Source organism: Cyprinodon tularosa, unplaced genomic scaffold, assembly GCF_016077235.1.
Source record: "Cyprinodon tularosa strain WSP-4 unplaced genomic scaffold, ASM1607723v1 ctg28, whole genome shotgun sequence".
NCBI lineage: Eukaryota > Metazoa > Chordata > Actinopteri > Cyprinodontiformes > Cyprinodontidae > Cyprinodon > Cyprinodon tularosa.
This window is the reverse complement of record NW_024038985.1, coordinates 301,820-324,556: the sequence shown is the minus strand read 5'-3', so window position 1 is coordinate 324,556 and position 22,737 is coordinate 301,820. Positions and strand designations below refer to the sequence as shown.

The 22,737-nt window shown below is 38.7% G+C and overlaps 1 protein-coding gene across 2 annotated transcripts in view; it reads left to right on the top strand.

Moving 5' to 3' along the window:
- LOC119786809 (unconventional myosin-VIIa-like) overlaps positions 1–22,737 on the top strand; it is a 121,364-nt gene that overhangs the window by 58,631 nt on the left and 39,996 nt on the right. For both annotated transcript variants that reach the window (XM_038290365.1, XM_038290364.1), the window contains 7 exons: positions 3,658–3,795; positions 4,943–5,101; positions 6,917–7,009; positions 10,351–10,445; positions 11,343–11,427; positions 11,688–11,906; positions 19,159–19,476. In XM_038290365.1, coding sequence (XP_038146293.1) covers positions 3,658–3,795; positions 4,943–5,101; positions 6,917–7,009; positions 10,351–10,445; positions 11,343–11,427; positions 11,688–11,906; positions 19,159–19,476 — 1,107 coding nt within the window. The remainder of the gene's footprint in view (positions 1–3,657; positions 3,796–4,942; positions 5,102–6,916; positions 7,010–10,350; positions 10,446–11,342; positions 11,428–11,687; positions 11,907–19,158; positions 19,477–22,737) is intronic.

Sequence of the window (22,737 nt, the reverse complement as noted above, 5' to 3'; positions counted from 1 at the left end):
ACAGCAGTGTAGGACCACTGGAAAGGGTGGATCCCATAAAGCACCAAAAAACTGGAGGACCCCACAAAGGGCAAAAACCAGAATGTGTGTGTGTGTGTGTGTGTGTGTGTGTGTGTGTGTGTGTGTGTGTGTGTGTATATATAAACATATATATGTATAAACATTTCTCATCATAATATAAATGTAGGTTTTGTGTTATTTTGGTGAGATAAATGATCCATCATAGAAAAACAGCAGATTTCTCATTTCTGCATTAAAACGAAAAGCGTAGTAATTTTTTCTTCTTCTTTTCACAATCTGACCGATCATTCTTTCCTCTGAGTCAGTTATAGAATAAACACCTGCAAGATTCAGCAAATTTGTCACGAAGCATAAGTTTCATAGACAATGGATTTAGATAAATGCCTGTATGAAGGGATGAAAAGACAATTTAATGAAAGACAATTTATGTTGCATTTTTAGTCAGAATGTCATAATTGTATATAAAGTAAATATGTGCTATATGTATGTATATATATATATATATATATATATATATATATATGTACACTCACCGGCCACTTTATTAGGTACCCCATTCTAGTAACGGGTTGGACCCCCTTTTGCCTTCATAACTGCCTCAATTCTTGGTGGCATAGATTCAACAAGGTGCTGGAAGCATTCCTCAGGGAGTTTGGTCCATATTGACATGATGGCATCACACAGTTGCCGCAGATTTGTCGGCTGCACATCCATGATGCGAATCTCCCGTTCCACCACATCCCAAAGATGCTCTATTGGATTGAGATCTGGTGACTGTGGAGGCCATTTGAGTACAGTGAACTCATTGTCATGTTCAAGAAACCAGTCTGAGATGATTCCAGCTTTATGACATGGCGCATTATCCTGCTGAAAGTAGCCATCAGAAGTTGGGTACATTGTGGTCATAAAGGGATGGACATGGTCAGCAACAATACTCAGGTAGGCTGTGGCGTTGCAACGATGCTCAATTGGTACCAAGGGGCCCAAAGAGTGCCAAGAAAATATTCCCCACACCATGACACCACCACCACCAGCCTGAACCGTTGATACAAGGCAGGATGGATCCATGCTTTCATGTTGTAGACGCCAAATTCTGACCCTACCATCCGAATGTCGCAGCAGAAATCGAGACTCATCAGACCAGGCAACGTTTTTCCAATCTTCTATTGTCCAATTTTGATGAGCTTGTGCAAATTGTAGCCTCAGTTTCCTGTTCTTAGCTGAAAGGAGTGGCACCCGGTGTGGTCTTCTGCTGCTGTAGCCCATCTGCCTCAAAGTTCGACGTACTGTGCGTTCAGAGATGCTCTTCTGCCCACCTTGGTTGTAACGGCTGGTTATTTGAGTCACTGTTGCCCTTCTATCAGCTCGAACCAGTCTGGCCATTCTCCTCTGACCTCTGGCATCAACAAGGCATTTCCGCCCACAGAACTGCCGCTCACTGGATGTTTCTTCTTTTTCGGACCATTCTCTGTAAACCCTAGAGATGGTTGTGAGTGAAAATCCCAGTAGATCAGCAGTTTCTGAAATACTCAGACCAGCCCTTCTGGCAGCAACAATCATGCCACGTTCAAAGTCACTCAAATCACCTTTCTTCTCCATACTGATGCTCGGTTTGAACTGCAGGAGATTGTCTTGACCATGTCTACATGCATAAATGCACTGAGTTGCCGCCATGTGATTGGCTGCTTAAAAATTAAGTGTTAACGGGCAGTTGGACAGGTGTACCTAATAAAGTGGCCGGTGAGTGTATATATATATATATATATATATATATATATATATATATATGTATAGCAACTGTTCAGTGTTGCCAACTCAGTGATTTTTATGCTATAATTAGCGACTTTTCAGACCCCTCCAGCGACTCTTTTTCAAAAAAGCGACTGGCGACAAATCTGGCGACTTTTCTGGTGTCTGCCGTGGGGCGCCTCCCCCTTCCAAACCCCGTTCTCCTGCTTCCACAGGAGTACCTCTCAGCGCTGGATTCAGAGCCACAGCATGTTTTCCCTCAGCGTCCTGACTGCAAGTGAACCACGCGTGTGCGCTGGGTTGACAGTGCAGGTTGATCACGCTTGAGTCAGCTCCCTCAGTTGCTGAACCTGCCATATATTTCTGTGAGCAGGCAAACACAGCCTGTATGTGTGGAGGGAAATCTAGTTAGTTTAAAAAAATAATAATAATTACAATTATTTGCTCACATTGTCATTAATTCTTTGCAGTCTTTTTTTGTTCCATTTAGATTTTTTTGTTGTTAATGTAATGTAAAAAAAATGTATGGTTGAAAATGTTCATGTTTTACCATGCTTTTTAAGCTCCTTTGTGGACCACATGGGAAAAAAGAAAAAGTTTTTAAAAAGTTGGAAAAAAATATACCGGTATATGCAAATTAGGCAATGACGTCATTCAGCGACTTCTAGCGACTTGTAGAACAGCCAATAGCTACTTTCCTTACTGAGGAGTTGGCAACACTGCAACTGTCACAGTATTGTGCACCCTGTTCTGTGTGCTTTATTCTACGCTATGTGTGTTAGAATAGTGAATAACCTGATAAACTTATAAAGTGATTACTCTTAATACGAAAACATTTAAAAAAAATGAGTAGAAATATGTTATCAGGTCAGTGTTATGCTGATGTGCAGCTCTGAATCATGTACCTTTTTATTAAGAACTGAAACTGATATAAGGACAAAGGTGATAAACCATTCCTGACGACGATATTTAGAGGTTTGTGAGGCCCTGGGAGTGATAAACAGCACCTTGTTAGGTTTATGCTTTATACATCATGTGCATTGTTACTTTATTAGCCAGATAGAGAGAGTAGAAGGCCTTCCTTCACATGGTGGATGTCACTGTGTATAAGGAGGTCATCTAATCAGGACAGCCTTCGTGTCTTTAAGAATACACAGGATATGGGAACACATAGACTCATGAGCTATAAGAAGGAGAAGATGGCCTTGTTCGGGGCTCAATCTTTGCCGGACGCTCGCGGACGTGATTTTTGAGCCGACAGCTGTGCGAACTCCAAGTATTTTTTTTTTCTGTCCTGTAACGACCTGATCTGGAATAAACTCTGTTACTTTTTTACTCCTGTTTTATAGTCCTTTTTTCATGGTTTTACCCAGTTTGAGTTAAGAGTAGTAAATAACTTGCTCCCAGGAAAAGAACCGTGAGGAATCCCCCGAGGCGCAACGGCTTTTTTTAGGGGACATAACTTCCTCATTTAACAACCTTTATTTTGATTTTTTTACATCAAAGATGGTTTTCACTTTTGCCTGCTTATCTAGTCTAGGGTGGAAACATTCTACTATGAAGCTTAAGCTGCACATTAGAATAAACAATCCTCTCCCTCTATTGTAAATGGAAAAGAAGTCTTTTTAGTTGAATATAAATCACCTTTTTTATTGTAATTTTCTCTTGGCTTTATTTTTGTTATTAGCCTGTTTAAATATTATTTAATATTTTCATTGATCTGTAGTATCCTATATTCTAGGAGATACTGTTATGTAATTTTTGCTTGCAGTATGTTGCAATGTACTCATCCTTTTTTATTAGTTATTTACCTGATGTCAAAGTTAAGCGCTAAGGAACGTAACCTAACACGGGTTTTTATTGCAATTTTTTAAACTGTATTTTTAGGGTGTTGAAACAAGGAAGCGTTCTCCAACTTTGAGCAGCCAGTTCAAGCGTTCCCTGGAGATGCTGATGAGGACGCTCAGCGTGTGCCAGCCGTTCTTCGTCCGCTGCATAAAACCCAACGAGTTCAAGAAACCAATGGTGAGAGTCTAACCGGTGACCACTGAGCTGATTCTGTGGTTTCCGTTTACCTACAGGTGCATTATTAGAGTGCATGTGTAAAAGCGTGTGTTATTCTCTATGTAGTAGTTTGATTAGTTACCTCATAAAGTGCTGATTAAAGCTCCTCTTAGATTACGGCATACGTGCCGCCACAGGAATATCATGGAATTTTACACATCTGTGCAAAGCTACATTTTTGCTATGGCTACATGTACCTGCTGTCGCATAATAAATTAGTTGGCAGACCAAATCTTCTTGATGGAGAAAAGTCTTCACATCGAACTTTTAGAGATGTAATACCAAGCAGTAGAAATGTAGCAAACTGGTACACCTCAACAGGAAAGGTGACAAGCATCTGTACTGCTCTCAGTGGAGGCAGGGGGGGATTTACCATTAGGCAATACTAGGCAGGTGCCTTGGGCCCCAGGTTCCTGGGGGCCCCATAAAACTCTGTTTACAATTACGGTTGATACAGCTATTCCTTATTTTTGCACATTAATTATATTTTTTTATAAAAATCCTTTCACTAAAATGCCATCAGAACGCTTATAATATTAAGTGTGTCTCAGCCCCCCCTTCAGTGTCCACCATATTGGATCAGTCCATTTGCTGCTCATGTTCAGAAAGGTCCAAGCAGACATTTACATTTACAAAACATAAATATTGCAACTTTTTTATTGTTCTAAATATGTGGCATTTTTTGCTTTCCATACATGCTCCAGACAAAATGTATCCTACACTGGAAAAACAATCTAGAAATAAGTACAAATTTCTTAAATTAAGTGTATTTACTCTTAATTTGAGTAGGTAAATGAGATGATTTGCCGATGGAGTGAGAATTTTTGCTCTTAAAATAAGATATTTAGATAAAATGCACTTGAAATAAGACAATGCAATTGTGTTTTCTTATTTTAAACGTAAATTGTCTTGTTCCGTTGGCAAAATGTCTCTTTTACCTCCTCAATTCAAGAACAAATGCACTTATTTTAAGAAAAAAATGACGTATCTAAATTTGGATTTTTTTCGTGTGTATTTCTGCCTTTGCGACATATTTAAACTCAGAATGTTGTGGTAAAAATCTTTCTGTAGCTGTTGAGATTTTACAACAGTATTTTTTTTTTCTCAGTTGTTTGACAGAGAGCTGTGTATTCGCCAGCTTCGCTACTCGGGGATGATGGAGACCATCCGGATCAGAAGAGGAGGTTATCCCATCAGATACAGCTTTGCTGAATTTGTGGAACGATACAGAGTCCTGATGCCTGGAATCAAGCCTGCTCACAAACAGGTATACCTCATTTTTTTCCCTTTTTTTTTTCTTTTACTCTTTTAATTTCTGATTGCATTTTCATGTACAGTAATAGCCATTTAAAATTTCCCCACTTTTCTTGATGGGCCCTTGGCTGGTCCTTGTCTGGTCCCCCATAATTCCTTTTTAAACATCACCCCATAATTCATCAATATTTGTACTAAAATTTAATAATATTAAAATTAAGTAATATTTCTGTCATAATATGTGGAGATTAATATCTATAGAGAAGCGTCATCTCCTGGTCAGACCCTGTAATTCAGTGACAGGGTGGAGTCAGACAAAAAAAAAAACATGTCGAGTTCATGGAGGGAATTTTGCTGGGAGTTGGAGGGAAGATGGCTGCCATTCAGCTGCCATTTGACTGGGAGGGGCCTTTAGGAATGGCTGTTACTGTACATTGTCAAGCTGCTAGATTGGTCTTTGCAGGGCCCTAAAGCATCCTAATGGAATATATTACGCTGCGTTCACACCGGACGCAGCAGGCGCGACAGAAGCAGCGAGTTTACATGCAAAGTCAATGGTTGACGCGCGTCAAGGTGCAGCAAAAGGTCCCTCAGCGCGTTTTGAGCAGCAGGCGCAGCGCGTCTGAGCAGCTGAAGCAGCGCGTCGGGCGCGTTTCTGTTCATCTGATGCGCGTGACGCGCCGCAAACGCGCTGCTGCTCGAGATGAAAAATGTAACTTTTGCTGCTCGACGCGCCGCGTCAACCAATCAGAGAAGCTGATCTGGGAGCTGGCAGCGAGAGAGACACAGCGCTGATGACACAGAGCGCTGTGGTCACTCCTCTGAAACTGTTTATTGACGCATAAATTAACTTGAAATGCAGAAATCTGCCGGCAGAATATGTTCGCTTTTATTATTCTGGTGCCTTTAGATCGGATTATTTAGATGAAAAACACCTACCAGCTGCCGCGGTGAACCGCGAGGAGGCGACCCGGCCAGAGGCTGCTGCTGAATGGGATCCTACTGACAGCGCACCGCTGGTATGTGGGGGTCTGAGCGGCTCCGACAGAAATAATATTAGAAGTTAGGATTGTAATCTGCACTGGTGAAGTTTTCAGGTGGATTTTCTCACTTAAAAACATATTAAAACTACTTAATTCCCACTGATCACAGCAAATATAGCTGCAAGGCAGAGAAAGGATAGTGAAGCTCCGCCCAACGCGCGTCAGACACACTTTGCACCGCGCAGCCAGAGCAGCAAAGCTGCTTCAGCCGCGCGTCAGAACTAACTGGTACAAGCAGCAGAAAGGAAGCAGCAGACGAGATTTTGCTGCTCTTGCTGCGTCCGGTGTGAACGTAGCATTATGATATAGAGCCAGGTAATTAAGTTTGAAATCATCAGTTTTTTTCTGCACTGCAAAAAGTCTAAATCTTGATAAGTCATTTCTTCTTAAAATAAGTGCATTTGTTCTTGAATTGAGGAGATAAAAGAGACATCTTGCCAATGGAACAAGACAAATTAGATTTAAAATAAGAAAACACAATTGCATTGTCTTATTTCAAGTGAATACTATCTAATTATCTTAGTTTAAGAGTAAAAATACTGATTGCATTGGCAAACTATCTCATTTACCTGCTCAAATCAAGGGTAAATACACTTAATTTAAGAAATGTTTACCTATTTCTACATCGTTTTTCCAGTGTGGAGTTTTCTAATTTTAATTTAAACAAGAGTTTTACTAGTTTTCTTACTTGTAACGTACTATAATTGTTTTAAAAGATTTTTGTAATGTAGACTTTATATGTAAAATGTCCTGACTATTATTTTTATTTTTTTATTCCTATTTAGGAAGACCTGAGAGGAACCTGTCAGCGTATCGTCTCAGCCCGGCTGGGTAAACAAGACGATTGGCAGATTGGAAAAACAAAGATTTTCCTAAAGGTTGTATTTTCAATTGAAAATGAACTGCCCGTCTTAGCAAATATTTTTATTTTTATGTTTTATTGTCCCTCAGATACTTTTTCACTGTGGTTTTCTCGAGAAAACAAGTTAATTTTCTAATTATCCAAAGATAAGGAAAGTCATTTTCTCATCATAACGAGATGATTGGTGTGTGTTAAAACTGTTTCCATCTTTCAATACCACAACAGCGAGAGAGGATTTATAAGTATAAGTCATGGCAGCATATGTGTAATAATGTAAACAATCCTGTGTTTAACTGTTAGGTAACGAGACAACATTGTTGGTTTGAAGAGAAAAAAAAAAAAAGAGAAGCAACTTTAACAAATACTTTTTCAAGTTTTTTAATGTTTTTGCTGTTGGAATTAGTGCACAACGCATCTCCATGGCTACTTCTTCATCGGTTATGTTAATTCAGTCTGGACTCACAAAAACTCAGAAGAGGTTTTGTTAATTTTCCCCTGTTACATCTGGATTTTCCTGGATAAGGTGTGTTGCGGTGGGACCATACACCATGCACTGTGGTCAACATATTTTTACTTTTTTTTTTTTTTTTACTTTTGTTTTAAGGTCAATACATCTCTGCAGTGCAAGTGCATTCATTCTGAAAAACTCACACAAAGAGATAAGACAATTAGAAGAAGTTTATTGATACAATTACTTGGTCTTTGGCGCTCAGACCTCGGCAGGAAACACAGCGCTTAATTTTGATAGATATGCATAACCAGCAATAAAGAATAGGGCTGTTTCCCCCAGGCCTGAAACTGGTGGTGGAGTGGAGATGGATAAAGGTGGTCAGTCTGTAGACTGCTGGTTAGAGAGACGGTCTGCTTAGCTTTATGGGGAGATCCAGTGCAATGAGTGAGCTGATACTAGAGCTTCACTCAGGGACCTGGAAGATGGAAGTCCAGTTGGATAACACAGGTTGAGAGAACCTGTCCATGATGAGCAAGCATGAAGCGACAGTGGAGAGGAATAACTCCCCATTGGGAAGAAACCTCTGGCAGAACCAGGCTCAACATGGCGGTCTTCTGCCAGACCGGTTGAAATGAGACGCGGAATACAGTAAGAGTCCGCGAGTAATGATACTCTGATGAAGCTTTAGCTACGGAGGTGGGTTGAAACGGGGTCATCTGAATAAAGTCAGACAGCACAACCGACATCTGCGCTGCACACTAGGTAGTAGACGAGTTGCGGATCAGAGGCCTTTTAAAATGAACTTTGGATGCCGATTGGCTTTTGTGGAGGCATGGTTCAAAGCTGATTGGCTGTGTCGCAGTTGGATGTAGGAGAGCAATCAGTTTATTCAGGTGAACTTCCGCCTAGGCTCCATTAATCCAAGTCAGTTACTGTAGTCTTTAAAATTTTCACTTATTTATAATGTCAGTACATCTCTGCAGTGCAAATGCAATAATCTAAGTCAACTACTGTGAATTCTTTCCTTAGCGCTCTACTGTGCAGATATTTTTATATCTAAGGGAAACATATTCCAGGACATTACGTTTTTCTTTTTTTATGCTTTTTTGTACTATATACAATCTTTTTATATTGTCTTTTGTATTTTTTTTCTTTAATGGCATCTTGCTTTTACTCTTTGTGCTCTATTTAAGCTGCTGGAACCTGGATTTCGTTAAGACCAAATCTATAATTTGTTATCTTCCTGTCTTAGGTTTTAAAAATCACCGGACAATTTTAGAAGCTTGATGTATTAACCAGGTATTAACAGTGGCGGCCGGCCCATAGGGGGCGCTGGGGCACCGCCCTCCCTGATAAGAAGAGAGAAACGTAAATATATTTTTAGAAATTAACTCAAAATGTCAGTTTTACTCTCTAGACTGTGTACCTATAAGCAAAACAAATTATATAAACTACATTTCCCTATCTACTGTCATTAATTTGTGGATTTCCACAGACAGACTCCTACCGTCTCTGTTCTGGGGGCGCTGATCAGACTGACCCACATTTGCAGAGAATCTGTCAATCATGTACTATTGCTAGGTGAATTTAATGGCCAATCAGCGTCTCGGAACTTTATGGTATTGGGGCGCTGAAAATACTGCGCTTTAACAGGCTTCTGAACCCAAGCGCAGGTGCAGACAGTTAGAGGGAAGATGGCGAATGTAACGACCGAGATGCAGCTTCCACCAAATTCGGTGAGATCCTTATTTATCTACCCGTTTGCCAGAAGAACATCCCTGTTGTAGGATATGAACATTTCATGTCATGGTTATTGTGACTGTGACGAATCCACCTCGTCGCTTAAAACAACCTCTCTAACTTTGCGCACCACACACACATTCTTGTTATACTGTGTTTGTGAGGACCAATACACTCGCGCTGAGACCAGTAGCTCCATGAACTTAAAACACACAAGCTGTTCCTGGTTACCTGCTGGCGTATTGAGGGTGCACACTTAATATTTCAGTGGGGTTATCCGTGTGTGTGTGTGTGTGTGTGTGTGTGCGTGTGGGTGTGTGGGGGGTGTGGGTGTGTACGTGTTTATGCTACGGGGACTTGTCATCTTCAGTCTGGCTGCGTCTTTGCTGGGTTCAAACCCAGTTTGGTGTAATTGAATAAGTCAATGAATCTGTGTAAAAGAATTAAGTTGTAAAAATTATTTGTTTTTGTACATCAATTGTTTGTGGAGGTAATATATGGACAAAACTGATTAATGAGAAGAAATCAGAAATAAGAGACCCTGAGGTGAGGGGCTTAAACTATTTAATGAGGGCTGTGGGAAGAAAAGCGGCAATTTTTGTTTTCTGTTTCTTTGTTACATTGCTGGTAACTGGAGGGAGGCTGAGGCCCAGAGGATCTTGTATGTTTAGTTTCTTTTGCACCCTGTTTTGAGTTTTTGAGCTCAATAAATCACCAACACCGGTAACCCGACTGAGACTGGATTCTTGGAGGCCAAAGAACCCCGTCACAGTGACCCAAATCATCACTGTTACTGTTATTATATAGTAAATTAAATCATTACTGTTAAATTGTATGTATTGTCCAATTGTTTATTTGAATTCTTATTCCGGATTAGTTGGAGACATACACTAGGCTATATCAGCCCCACCAAAAATATTTTTCACCAGCCGCCACTGGGTATTAAATACATTTAAGATACAGATTTTTTTTTGTTTTGTTCCTGCATTTTAAATAAAGGAAATCAAGATGACATCAGGACATCCAGAGTCATTAGATAGTGAGAATCAATCAAACTAAATAATCCTTTTTATATTCTTTGTCTTTTTTCCATAAATAGTCAAGTTGTTCTGCGAAGTCTGTGTAATATTTATTTCCTTACTTCCCGTTTTCTATTTTCCTGTCAGGATCAACACGACATGCAGCTGGAGATTGAGAGAGATAAAGCCATCACTGATAAAGTTATCCTTATCCAGAAATCTGTGCGTAGACTGAAAGCCAGGTAAGTAGATAAATCTGAGAGGTTTAATGTTCTAAGAACAGCCTTATTTTTTCCTCACAAACTTTTCACTCCCTTTTAGAATATGGGTAAAATTATGTAATTTATTTGAATCTACAAAATCTGTAGATTATTTAATGAATAACGAATACGTGAAACTCAGATTTAAAAATAACTGATATTTAATGTCGGCCTATCTCAATATATGGGCAGCCAGGCGGGGGCAAATATCGATCTGTGAGAGATGGAGGTATATATTAATAAATCCCTGCTAAAAAAATTCTGAAATAATCCAAATTATTTTCCAATAACTGATCGTTTTTGAAACATTTGGACAATAACACAGCGTCACAGGAAACCATTCCTGCCTGTGGTCATCTATCTACAACAAATCCCTCAGAAAGTCATACAAGCCCCCCTCTGTAATTCGGACTCAAATTACAGAATTATTGACAATTTTGACATTTATTCATTCTTTTGCACATTGCTATAACTTTTTTTTAATATCTGTAAATATATATAATCATATATCTATCCAAAGTTACATATGTATTTTATTTTTAGTGTGGAAGGTTGTATTGTATTTCTTTGTGTTGTATTTTAACTCTTTAGAACGGAGGTCTTCAAATGGGGGTCTGTGACCCCTAGGGGTTCCACAGAGGTACTGCATGGGGGTCGCGAAAGTTTTCTTTGATTAGACTTTTTTTTATATTCCCCCCTGCAATATTTCCCACTAATTGAAATGTCTTTAAATCCACATTAACATGAATTCAACTCACTGTAGTAATTTTCCTGAGAAAAAAATAAACAGCTACATTAGCAATAAATGTGTTTTAAAAATACTTGTATAATGTTGAAAAGTAGTTTGGGATTCTGGAGTTGTTTTTGTTTATTTCACAGGACAAACTTTCTCCGACTCCGGAGCGCTGTGGTTTTTATTCAGAAGGTCTGGAGGGGTTATAGGAGCAGGAAGAATTACCAGATTGTGAGCAGTTTCTGTTCTACTAATTAAAACTAATTTAAGCAATTTACACCTTGATTTAAACAATGTTTAGGCATAAAATGCTAGCCTTTTAAAGTCAGAATAAGCATGATTTATTTTAAAAGTTTTAAGAACTATTTATATAAAATATTAACTCTTCAGTTATCATGTGATCTGGAAAACCTTCATAAGTTTCTGTTACACTTGATTATTTACTTACACGAGGTTTAAAACAGAATACTTAAATGATGGTTCCTCTTCAGATGAAGTCGGGATTCATTCGCCTTCAGGCCGTCTGCAGGTCCAGGAAATACTACAGAAGCTACCGAATCACTCGGCATCGCATCACCCTCATCCAAGCCCGCTGCCGAGGCTTCCTGGTCCGGCAGAGTTATTGGAAACGTCTCCGAGCCGTGTTGACCCTCCAGGCCTACACCAGAGGCATGATAGCCAGACGCCTCTGCCAGAGGCTCAGGGCCGAGGTAAATGGTTATTACGTTTACTACTGCTTCCTTCATCTCATTGACGGGCCAGAAAGAGAGGCGGGAGAGTGAGTGCGAGAGATGGTGGTACCATGAAGTGCCTCTGTACACATCTGTTCATGTTGGGAGCTGAATAGACGTGACTCAAGTCTGGTTTATACTCAGAAACCAGGTCGTCTGCGTGTGTCGCAGTGAACGCAGGTGTGCCCTCCCCTCCTTCTGCACACCTGAGTGAAGTTGGCCCCCCCACCTTCTTCAAATCAGACAAAATTAGTGTTGAACATTTGTGCTCCTTTGGCTTTGAATATATTTATGAAAATGTAAAGGTCAAAAGGTCAACCAGCCCCCCACCTTCTTCAAATTATACAAAATTGGTGTCAAACGTTTGTGCAGCAAAAAATTTTGTTTGTGCCGCTATCATTTTAACGATATAAAGAAATGTTTCCAAAGGTCATCAAAGGTCAACCCCCCTCCCACACACACAAACACGCACACACACACACTTTCTAAAAATCTTCAAATCCAAAGCAGCACAAACGAAAATTTTTGCTGCACAAACAGAGCTGAGTTAATTGACACCTATTTCGTCTTATTTATATCATTTTAATGAAATGAAGAAATGTCTCTAAAGGTCATCAAAGGTCAACCTGCCCCCCCCTTCTTCAAATGAGGCAAAGTGGGTGTCAATTAAAGCTACAGTGTGTAATAATTACAGGGATATACAGTCAGAAATGTAATATATTATACATAACTATGTTATTTATCATCATCTACGAGCTCAGCCTCTTAACCTTAATATTTGCGTTGCTTTAGAATTCGTTATTTATAGTTACATAGGAGCGGGTCTCGCAGCCATGGAGGCAGACATCTTTGCGCTACGGCAGCGCAGAGCCAACAAACTAGCGATTGCGAGATCGCCAAAACGTCACAACGATGTAGAAAAAATAGCGGGTTTATTTATTATCTTAAGTCTACATGAAATCTATACCCTACACAGACTAATGAAATACTATCTGTAAAATTATCTATGTAAACAAACCTCATCACTTGAGAAGGTAGGTGATGCGGACGTTGTGGAAGACATTTTGTCCCGTAACGCTCGCCGTACTGTTGGGGGGGAGAAGCGGTGGGGGGGAGATGTTCATGTTGCTGCAGTCTGCAGTCTGACCGCTAGATGTCGCTAAAAGTTACACACTGTAGCTTTAACTCGGCTCCGTTTGTGCTCGTTTGTGCAGTTAAAACAGCTGTTAACTGACCTTTGATGACCTTTACAAAATATTATTAATATTATTGAAATGATAGCAGTACAAATGAACATTTTTGCCATACAAAAATATGAAAATTTTAAAATTACTTTTAAATATCAAATATTTAAAATAAATATATATCAAATTTAAAAATGCATATTTTAAAATATATACTTTTTTTGTACTGCTATCATTTTAATGATATTAAGAATTGTTTGTAGAAGCCATCAAAGGCCAGTGAACATTTGTTCATTCAGAAACTCTGAATTTTATGTAAATTATAAGTTGCTGACCTATGATTATGTGATTTTAAACTGTAAAAAAATGATAGCGGCACAAATGAAAATTTTTGCTGCACAAACGGAGCTGAGTTAATTGACACCCATTTCGTCTGATTTGAAGAAGGTGGGGGGGCTGGTTGACCTTTGATAACCTCTAGAAATATTTCTCCATATCTTTAAAATGGTAGCGGCACAAATGAACATTTTTGCTGCACAAACGTTTGACACTAATTTTGTCTGATTTGAAGAAGGTGGGGGGGGGGGGCAACTTCACTCGGATCTACTCTATGCGTATTTCCTGTTTGATACCTAATGGCAGAAACTCTGGCTGTAGTGCCGTCCACAACGCCTGGCACACCACAGACACCATCCCAGACACCGTGCAGGACGCTAGTTTGAAGCTCTGACCACGGCCAGTTTTTGGGGAACACTCACGGGTGAACTGTGTGTCATCCGGCGTTGGATGTGGGGTTGTAGACGGCGAACAAGCTCATCAAACCGACACACGGACACCCGCAACCCTAGCTAGTTCCTGGTTTTCCTTGTTGCATTGTGGCATGAAATAACATAGCGCCACGCTTCAAAATTGGGCATAAATCGAAAATATTTGCGTCATGCCTGCGATGAGCTAACCTGACTCCGCCAGATTGATTTGCTCCGCATATCCATCTGGAAACCTACCATTTAAGTAATTTTGGGAAGGGGCGAAAATACTGGTTAGCTGATTGGCCTATGTTGGTGATAGACGGGCCAAATAAACCAATCAGATCAACGAAGCATATGACGTACTAACAGAGCGACGACGAAATCACAACCACAAGCCAGGCTACTCTTGCCGAAACCAGTTGGGAGAAGAGCAAAAACATCTTTTCCTCTGAGAAAAGCCTCCAGAGCAGTGTTTAGCTCTTCTTTCAGTGAAGAAATACTCTGCAATTCTGATAAAACTTGCTCGATAGCCACGGTAACGCTAGTTTCATCGGCTGAAGCCGCCATGTTCTTTAGACTGAACTGTCGCGCTTCTCGTTGCGTCACACCTCAACCCGCCTCAAAGCCAACGCTGATTGGACGTTCGTTTGGTGAACGGCTCCAAATTTTCTTTAACGGAGAGTCTCCAGACTGATCTGCCAGTGAAACCTTGAAAGCTCGCGAAATCAGGATGGTCTCACGAGGCTAGCAAAGAGCTAACTGCGAAACACTGCTGTTGGAGGATAACCAGCCCTTTAGTGTTATATTTAAGTTTATTCTGGCCTGTAAATATCCCTCATTGGTTCCCGGATATTTTGCAGTTGCGTCTAACCCTCTTAGGCTCTTCTTTTGTTTGACTGGTTTGCCTTTCTGCTTTGAGAAAGTCAAGGAAATACGCTATAATAAAGCGTTTCATGTTTTGTAACATAAGTTACCTGCCAAATATTTTTGTGTCAATTGTCGTGTTTTTGGTTTTAAAAAGAGGCCAAGCAATCCGTTGTAGAGAAACTCCATCCCTTTATTTTTTAGCCTCTTTACCACAACCGGTGGTACCCAAAGTGCTTCCCATCCCCACCGGGATAGAATACAAGGTCTCCCTCCTCACACATCAAGGCATCCATGGACATGCCCCCCTCCCTACCTCAAAGAGCTTATCAAGCCACAGAATACGTCCCGCTCCCTTCGCTCCACTCACTCAAACCTGCTCCACATTCCCAGAACCACTCAGGACGATGGGAGCATTTTGTGCTGCTGCCCCACATCTGTGGAATTCCCTCCCTGACACCTTGAGGGCACCTCAGTCCACTGAGTGTTTTTAAAAAGGCCTTAAAACATTTCTTTTTAGCAAAACTTTTGGTCCACCTTAGATGTTTCTTTTTTCTCTTTTATTGTTGTATTTTATATTTTTTATTTCATTTTATATATATATATATATATATATATATATATATATATATATATATATATATATATATATATATTTTAAATTATTTCTTTTATTTCTATGTATTTCTTTTTTAATGCTTTTTTTTAATGCTTTTTTGTAGCACTTTGAGGCCTTTTTGGTGAAAAGTGCAGTGTAAATTAATTGAATTTATTATTATTCCTGTTCAGCCCTCCACAATAAAAGACCGTTTATAACAGATTACACCACACCGATATAAACGTTAAAATTAAATAACTTAATTTACAGTATTTTTTTTTGTTTTTGTTTTTAGTTTTACGGCACTAGTGGCTCATTTTTTCAACAGTAGGCTGACAGGATAGGGGTTTTAGAGAGGGGGAGAGACATGCAGCAAAGGAGCACAGGTTGGAGTCGAACCCGGGTCAACTAAGGCCTCTAAGATTGTGCGTGCCAACCACTGCGCCGCTAAAGCACGTTAATTTATTATTAAAATTGAATCCGAACCAACTTTATATAAGACATACATTCATCATTTCTAAGCTAGAATAATGAAGGGCTTTAGTGGATATCTGGAGAAATATTTTACTATAAAAAACAATTATAACAATAAAAAGAAAAAGCTTTCTTTCGTTGTGTGTTTTCTCCACTTTTCTTAACAATCATTCCTTCTAGTGTACTCTGAAAGTCTTTACTGATGCATTAATCATATTTTATTTACATCAACCCATGAAAATAAATGGATTAATTAAAATTGATTCACCACCACAGAGAAAAGAGTAAATAAATAACAGTTGCCTGGGCGATTGTTGTATTTAATGATTTTAAAAGGTTTATTTACTACAATATTAAGTCTTTTGTTTTATTTTATTTTTAATTTTAACTCTTACTTCGTTTGAAGAAGAGATGCTCTGTGATCCATGATATGTGGAAAATATTCTTTATTTTTGCTCATCTTGTCATAATAAAGTCTGTTTGTGAATGAATGGTTTTATTTAAAGGTACAGAGCTGCCGACACCACTGAGGCCAAAAGAGTCGAATATTTTTGTTGTTTTTTTTGTTGTTGTTGTTTTTCATAAGTTTATCATTTCTTTTAGATTTTTGTTTTAAGAATTTCAGTTTTAAGAGCAAATATTTGAGTTAATGGCTTGAGAACAGAACCTTCACACTGATATTTCATCTTTATTTACCTACAGCAACATGTCTGTGATTTGCACTATGGAAATGTATTTTAACCTTTAATTGCTCAGTGTTTGTCTAAAGGTCACCTACGGAAGAGGATTAGGGCCACTGAAAAAATAAAAAGTTAACTGATTTTTAAATTTTATTTCAGTTAAACACAGTGGCGGCTGGTGAAAAATATTTTTGGTGGGGCTGATATAGCCTAGTGTATGTCTCCAACTAATCCGGAATAAGAATTCAAATAAACAATTGGACAATACATACAATTTAACAGTAATGATTGAATTTACTATATAATAACAGTAACAGTGATGATTTGGGTCACTGTGACGGGGTTCTTTGGCCTCCAAGAATCCAGGCTCAGTCTGGTTACCGGTGTTGGTGATTTATTGTGCTCAAAAACTCAAAACAGGGTGCAAAAGAAACTAAACATGTACAAGATACTCTGGGCCTCAGCCTCCCTCCAGTTACCAGCAATATAACAAAGAAACAGAAAACAAAAATGGCCGCTCTTCTTCCCACAGCCCTCATTAAATAGTTTAAGCCCCTCACCTCTGGCTCTCTTATTTCTGATTTCTTCTCATTAATCAGTTTTGTCCATATATTACCTCCACAAACAATTGATGTACAAAAACAAATAATTTTTACAACTTAATTCTTTTACACAGATTCATTGACTTATTCAATTACACCAAACTGGGTTTGAACCCAGCAAAGACGCAGCCAGACTGAAGATGACAAGTCCCCGTAGCATAAACACGTACACAGCCACACCCCCCACACACCCACACACACACACACACACACACACACGGTTAACCCCACTGAAATATTAAGTGTGCACCCTCAATACGCCAGCAGGTAACCAGGAACAGCTTGTGTGTTTTAGAGCTACTGGGCTCAGCGCGAGCGGATTGGTCCTCACAAACACAGTATAACAGGAATGTGTGTGTGGCGCGCAAAGTTAGAGGATGTGGATTCGTCACAGTCACAATAACCATGACATGAAATGTTCATATCCTACAACAGGGATGTTCTTCTGGCAAACGGGTAGATAAATAAGGATCTCACCGAATTTGGTGGAAGCTGCATCTCGGTCGTTACATTCGCCATCTTCCCTCTAATTGTCTGCACCTGCGCTTGGGTTCAGAAGCCTGTTAAAGCGCAGTATTTTCAGAGCCCCAATACCATAAAGTTCCGAGACGCTGATTGGCCATTAAATTCACCTAGCAATAGTACATGATTGACAGATTCTCTGCAAATGTGGGTCTGTCTGATCACAGCCCCCAGAACAGAGACAGTAGGAGTCTGTCTGTGGAAATCCACAAATGAATGACAGTAGATAGGGAAATGTAGTTTATATAATTTGTTTTGCTTATATGTAAACACTCTAGAGAGTAAAACTGACATTTATGAGTTAATTTCTAAAAATATATTTTACGTTTCTCTCTTCTTATCAGGGAGGGCGGTGCCCCAGCGCCCCCTATGGGCCGGCCGCCACTGGTTAAACATGGGAAAAAAGTCGGAATTCTGACTTTAATCTCAGAATTCTGACTGAATTCTGACAATAAAAAAAAAATCAGAATTCTGAGATCAGAAAAAAAATCAGAATTCCCATGTTTACCTGAAATAAAATTTAAAAATCAGTGAACTTTTTTTTTTTCAGTGGCCCTAATCCTCTTCCGTAGACACCAGACGGAGTTATTAATAAAAATTACCTTAGAGTATTTTTAACTTGTTAAACAACATCCATCAGAAGAAAGCTGATTGGTTGATAAACCAGCAACCTCTTTTAAATATGACTTTTTTTTTTTATAATATATACATTTTTACATTCTAATTGTCTTTTTATTTATTTATTTTTTGTATTTTTATTTATTCATTGTGTTTTAACCTCGTCCTTCATTGTCATTGCAGTATTGATGTCAGAAAGTATCTGATATTAGATATGGGCCTTAAATGATTCTTCTCTGTTCTGTTTGTGTTTTGTAAAAATAAATAAAGGTTTACTTTAAAAAGAAAAGGTCAGAGATTTGCCATTTTGATGTTTTTAGTGTTATCCTAGAATAGGATTAAACTGCTGTGGATTATGGGCAGAATAAAACGATATCAGAGCTGCGGAAATTAGGAAATACTACAAAATAAAAGTACTGAATCAACTGCACTAGGATTTTACTGAGGTTAATTAATGAATTGATTCTTTAGAAGAACTAAGAAGTGACTAGAAAGTTTTTATAATGAATTTATAATAAGCCTGAAATGATTAAATGGTTTTAGTTATAACTTTATATTGATTTTTTTATAATTAGTTTTCTTTTAGTAAATGGCTTTGTTAACATAAATGTTAGATAGATGTGAAGCTTCTGCTTCTAAGTTTAATTATTAATGTAGAAATATAATTTTATACTTTATCCTTTAATGATTAAAGAAAAAAAATGACAAAAATCTTTTTGTTAGTATATATTCTGATGGAAATATTTAAAGAAATTACTGTAATAATTAAAATTTTAAAGAATCTAGTAAGCATCAAACAGGAAATCAGATGCTTATATATCTCTCTCAATAGTATAATTTGTTTTTAATCGTTTTCTGAAGTCTTTACCTGCACAGCTGGAGTTTTAAATAGATTGTCTGTCTCTGTAAAGACCTTTTCTTCTCTTTTCTGACCTTACAGCGGAAGCGGCGCCTGGAAGCCGAACGGCAGCGCCTGGCTGAGGAGGAGCAGCTCCGGAACCAGATGACGGTTCGGCGAGCCAAGGCAGAGGCCGAGAGGAAGCACCAGGAGCGACTTCTCCAGCTGGCAAAGCAGCAGGAGGAGCGGGAGAGGGAGGAGAAAGAGGAGGCAAGGAGGAAGAAGGAGCTGCTGGAGCAGATGGAAAGGGAGAAGGAGCAGCCAGTGGACCACTCAGACATGGTGGACCGGATGTTTGGTTTCCTCGGGGACTCGGGACCGTTACCCAACCAGGACGGACAGGCACCGGCTGGGTTTGAAGTACGTTTATGACAGAGCATTCACCAAAAAATGGACGAGTCGACTGATTAAATAGTCGACTCACATCTGGATGACTCAAAAATTGAGCCCAAAACTCATCCTGATGTGCAAGTTAAAGCTTCAAATAATCTAACTGGATAACCAGTGAGATACAGGAAGATAAAACACACATTTCTTGAGGAAAATCACAAAATATCTTTAAAGAGTTTAATAGAAAATAATAAATCCACTACCCCCCCAATCTCAACCCTGTAACCAACACAGTTTGTCATCTTGAAAACATGCTGACATCCTGCCTTAATTTCTCTCTAACTTAAAAAAAATGATATTCTTATATCAGAATGCGATCTATGAGCAGACCAGGGAAGCAAGCCTAAATGTTACTGTCCATCCTTAAAACTAGACATGCCATGACGAAAAACAGTTTCATAGCTGACTGATATTAGTTGGGCTTTTACTAGTGTTGCGCCGATGGCATTTTTTGGCCCCAATACCCGATATTAGGGATGCACGATATTGGGATCTTGGCCGATATCCGATATGCCGATATTTTAAAACTCATGTAGCCGATAACCGATATCGATACCGATGTTAAAGCTGGACAAAAATAAGTAGTCATTGAAAATAGCAGTTTTGTTATCCATTTCTGACACTTTGAAAAATAATTTACTCAAATATATTTTCATATGCTGATATGAAATTGATTTTTAAAAACGCGGCATCGATCTATTTTACTTTCAAAATCTCGTGAAATTTCATCGTTCTGTTACAAACTCTCGTGATATTTTGCAAATTCTTGTGAGATTTTGTTAGTAAAATAGATCGATGCCGCATCAGTATATCAACATATAAAAATATGGCGAAATTTCGTGAATTTTCGGGGGATTTCGTAGCATAACGATGACATATAGCAACATTTCACTAGTAAAAGAGATTGATATGGTGTTTTTAAATGGCAATATATCAGCATATGAAGATATTGTGATATTTTAATGTATCAATATTTTTTCCCTCGTCTTTAGAAGTTTTTAAGTCTGTAAAAATAAGTTTTTGAGGAAGAAGAAGAAGTAGTATTTTTTTTTTTGTTCTTTTTTAGAATTTAGAAACTCAGAAGCTGATCAAATATCGGGTTAAATATCGGTAGGGTGGCCGATGTCCGATATTCAGTTTTAAGGCTGATACCGATAGGGGGCCGATTATATCGTGCATCCCTACCCGGTACCTGGCTTTGCAGTATTGGCCGATATCGATACCATCTGTTTGAAATTGATGTGTGTGTATAAATGAAGAACTGCAGACTACCTGGATGTAAAATAATTGCCATCATTTCTTTGTCAGGCTGCATCCTACCTTTATGAAGCAGGAAAAAGACTAAAACAAAGTGAATCCAGTAGAACTTTTTATTGCCTAACTGGAATGGGTGACAGTAGTTGAAGAAACTTTTGGCTCTCAAAATGGTATCAATGCGCTATTTGTTTGTACTCACCGATACTGATACCCCCATTTTAGTGCTGGATCGCGGCCCCTCCCGATAACATTAGTTGTTAGTGATAAAGTAAACAAGACACATTAAGCTGGAAAATACTATTTTCTCTCTGATATTATACTAAATAAACACGCAGCTGTATATGGAAAAAAGCCATCGATACTGTGGTTTGGTCTGTTTTTAGTTATTTCTGATTATTTTTTACCATTAGCTGTAAATTTAAACTAGATTTAAACAATTTTTGTCTTTCTTTTTTTACAGCTGTCATGACATTTCCATTCCATAAAGTGCAGAAGTGATCGAATGTAAACAGTGTGGGAGAAAAAAAACAGTGCAAAAAACACATTGATATAGAAGTTCAGAGCTTTAATATTTATGGTGCAAATATGCAGAATTTTGGATTGGTTTTATCCATGTGATGCGGAGTCAGTGACATGATTAAGAGTTTTCACAACAGTTTATCAGTCTGATGGCAGTGAGGAAGAAGCCGTTACAGAACCTGCTGGTCCTGCATTGAATGCTGTGAAGCCTCTTCCCAGAGGGCAGCAGGAAGAACGGTCCATGTTAGGGGGGGGTGATTGATGATGTCACGGGCTCGGGACACGCAGCACTGGGATGAAATGTCTTTAATGGAGGAAAGAGGAGCCCCCATCATCCTCTCTGCTGTTCTCACCACTCTTCTTTTTCTTCCAGTCTGAGAAAGTGAGAAGAGGGATGAGAACAGCAGTGAAGATCATCAGGGCTCCTCTTCCCTGCATTAAAGACAACTGTCAACTAAAGTGACACTCTTTACATGACGATCTATCGTCATTTAGCCGTGCAAACCACCGAAGGTGCAGTACAAACTTTATGATCCGCTTCTCTGGCTGCAGTCCAACACTGGTTGAACAGATCTTCTACTGCAGCCTCTCCACATACAGTTCAAGAAATATTGAAATGAAACACCCCAAATGTCCTTATGAATGACACTAAACATAATTTGAAGTAATTCTACTGAGAAAAATTGTTGCCCTGTTAGAAACTTTTACAATTGTTCCTATTTTTACAAGGTGCTAATTTCCAGTTTTCTACCTTAATGAGCAAAAGTGTAATTTAACTGTGTTTTTGGGATGGAATAAATCTGCTGTTTGTGTCAAAACACAGAAACTCGTTAGATTTTAAAGCCTTAAAAATACACAGCTAATTAAACTGGGTCCAACTTACCAGCTAATGAGTAAGCTTTATAGGATTATTAAAGAAAAACAATCCTCAATAAAAAAAATGTTCCCATCTAAAACAAGTTGATTACATTATGAAACTTAACGTAGATGATTTTAAGTCCAAAAGCCTCCTCAATTTTCCTCTGCGCACCAAGGAAAATCTTCCCCATCTGTTCAAAACACAGGAATGAGCTCATAAGTGAAATAAAAAAACAAAAAAAATTTTTTTTTAACATTTCTACAAACAGGGGTTTCCTTTTATGTAAAAAAAAGATTCAAATTTATGCATAAATTAAAAACTTTGAACTGCATTAAGTTTAAAAAAACAACATTTTAACCAAAAAGATCTGATCATTCATCTGCGCTAACACCCATGTGTTCACTACCAGTATGCCCTGCATGGTGCCTCTAAAAACATTAACAACCAGTTTGATGTTTTGCCATAAAAACATATCCTGTCACACTGACAATAATGGAGATCTGTTATTAACCAACACTAGAAATAGTTTTCTAGAGAATTTAGAGCACCAAATATTATTTAGTGAGTTCAATTGAACCTGACAAAGAGAAACCCCA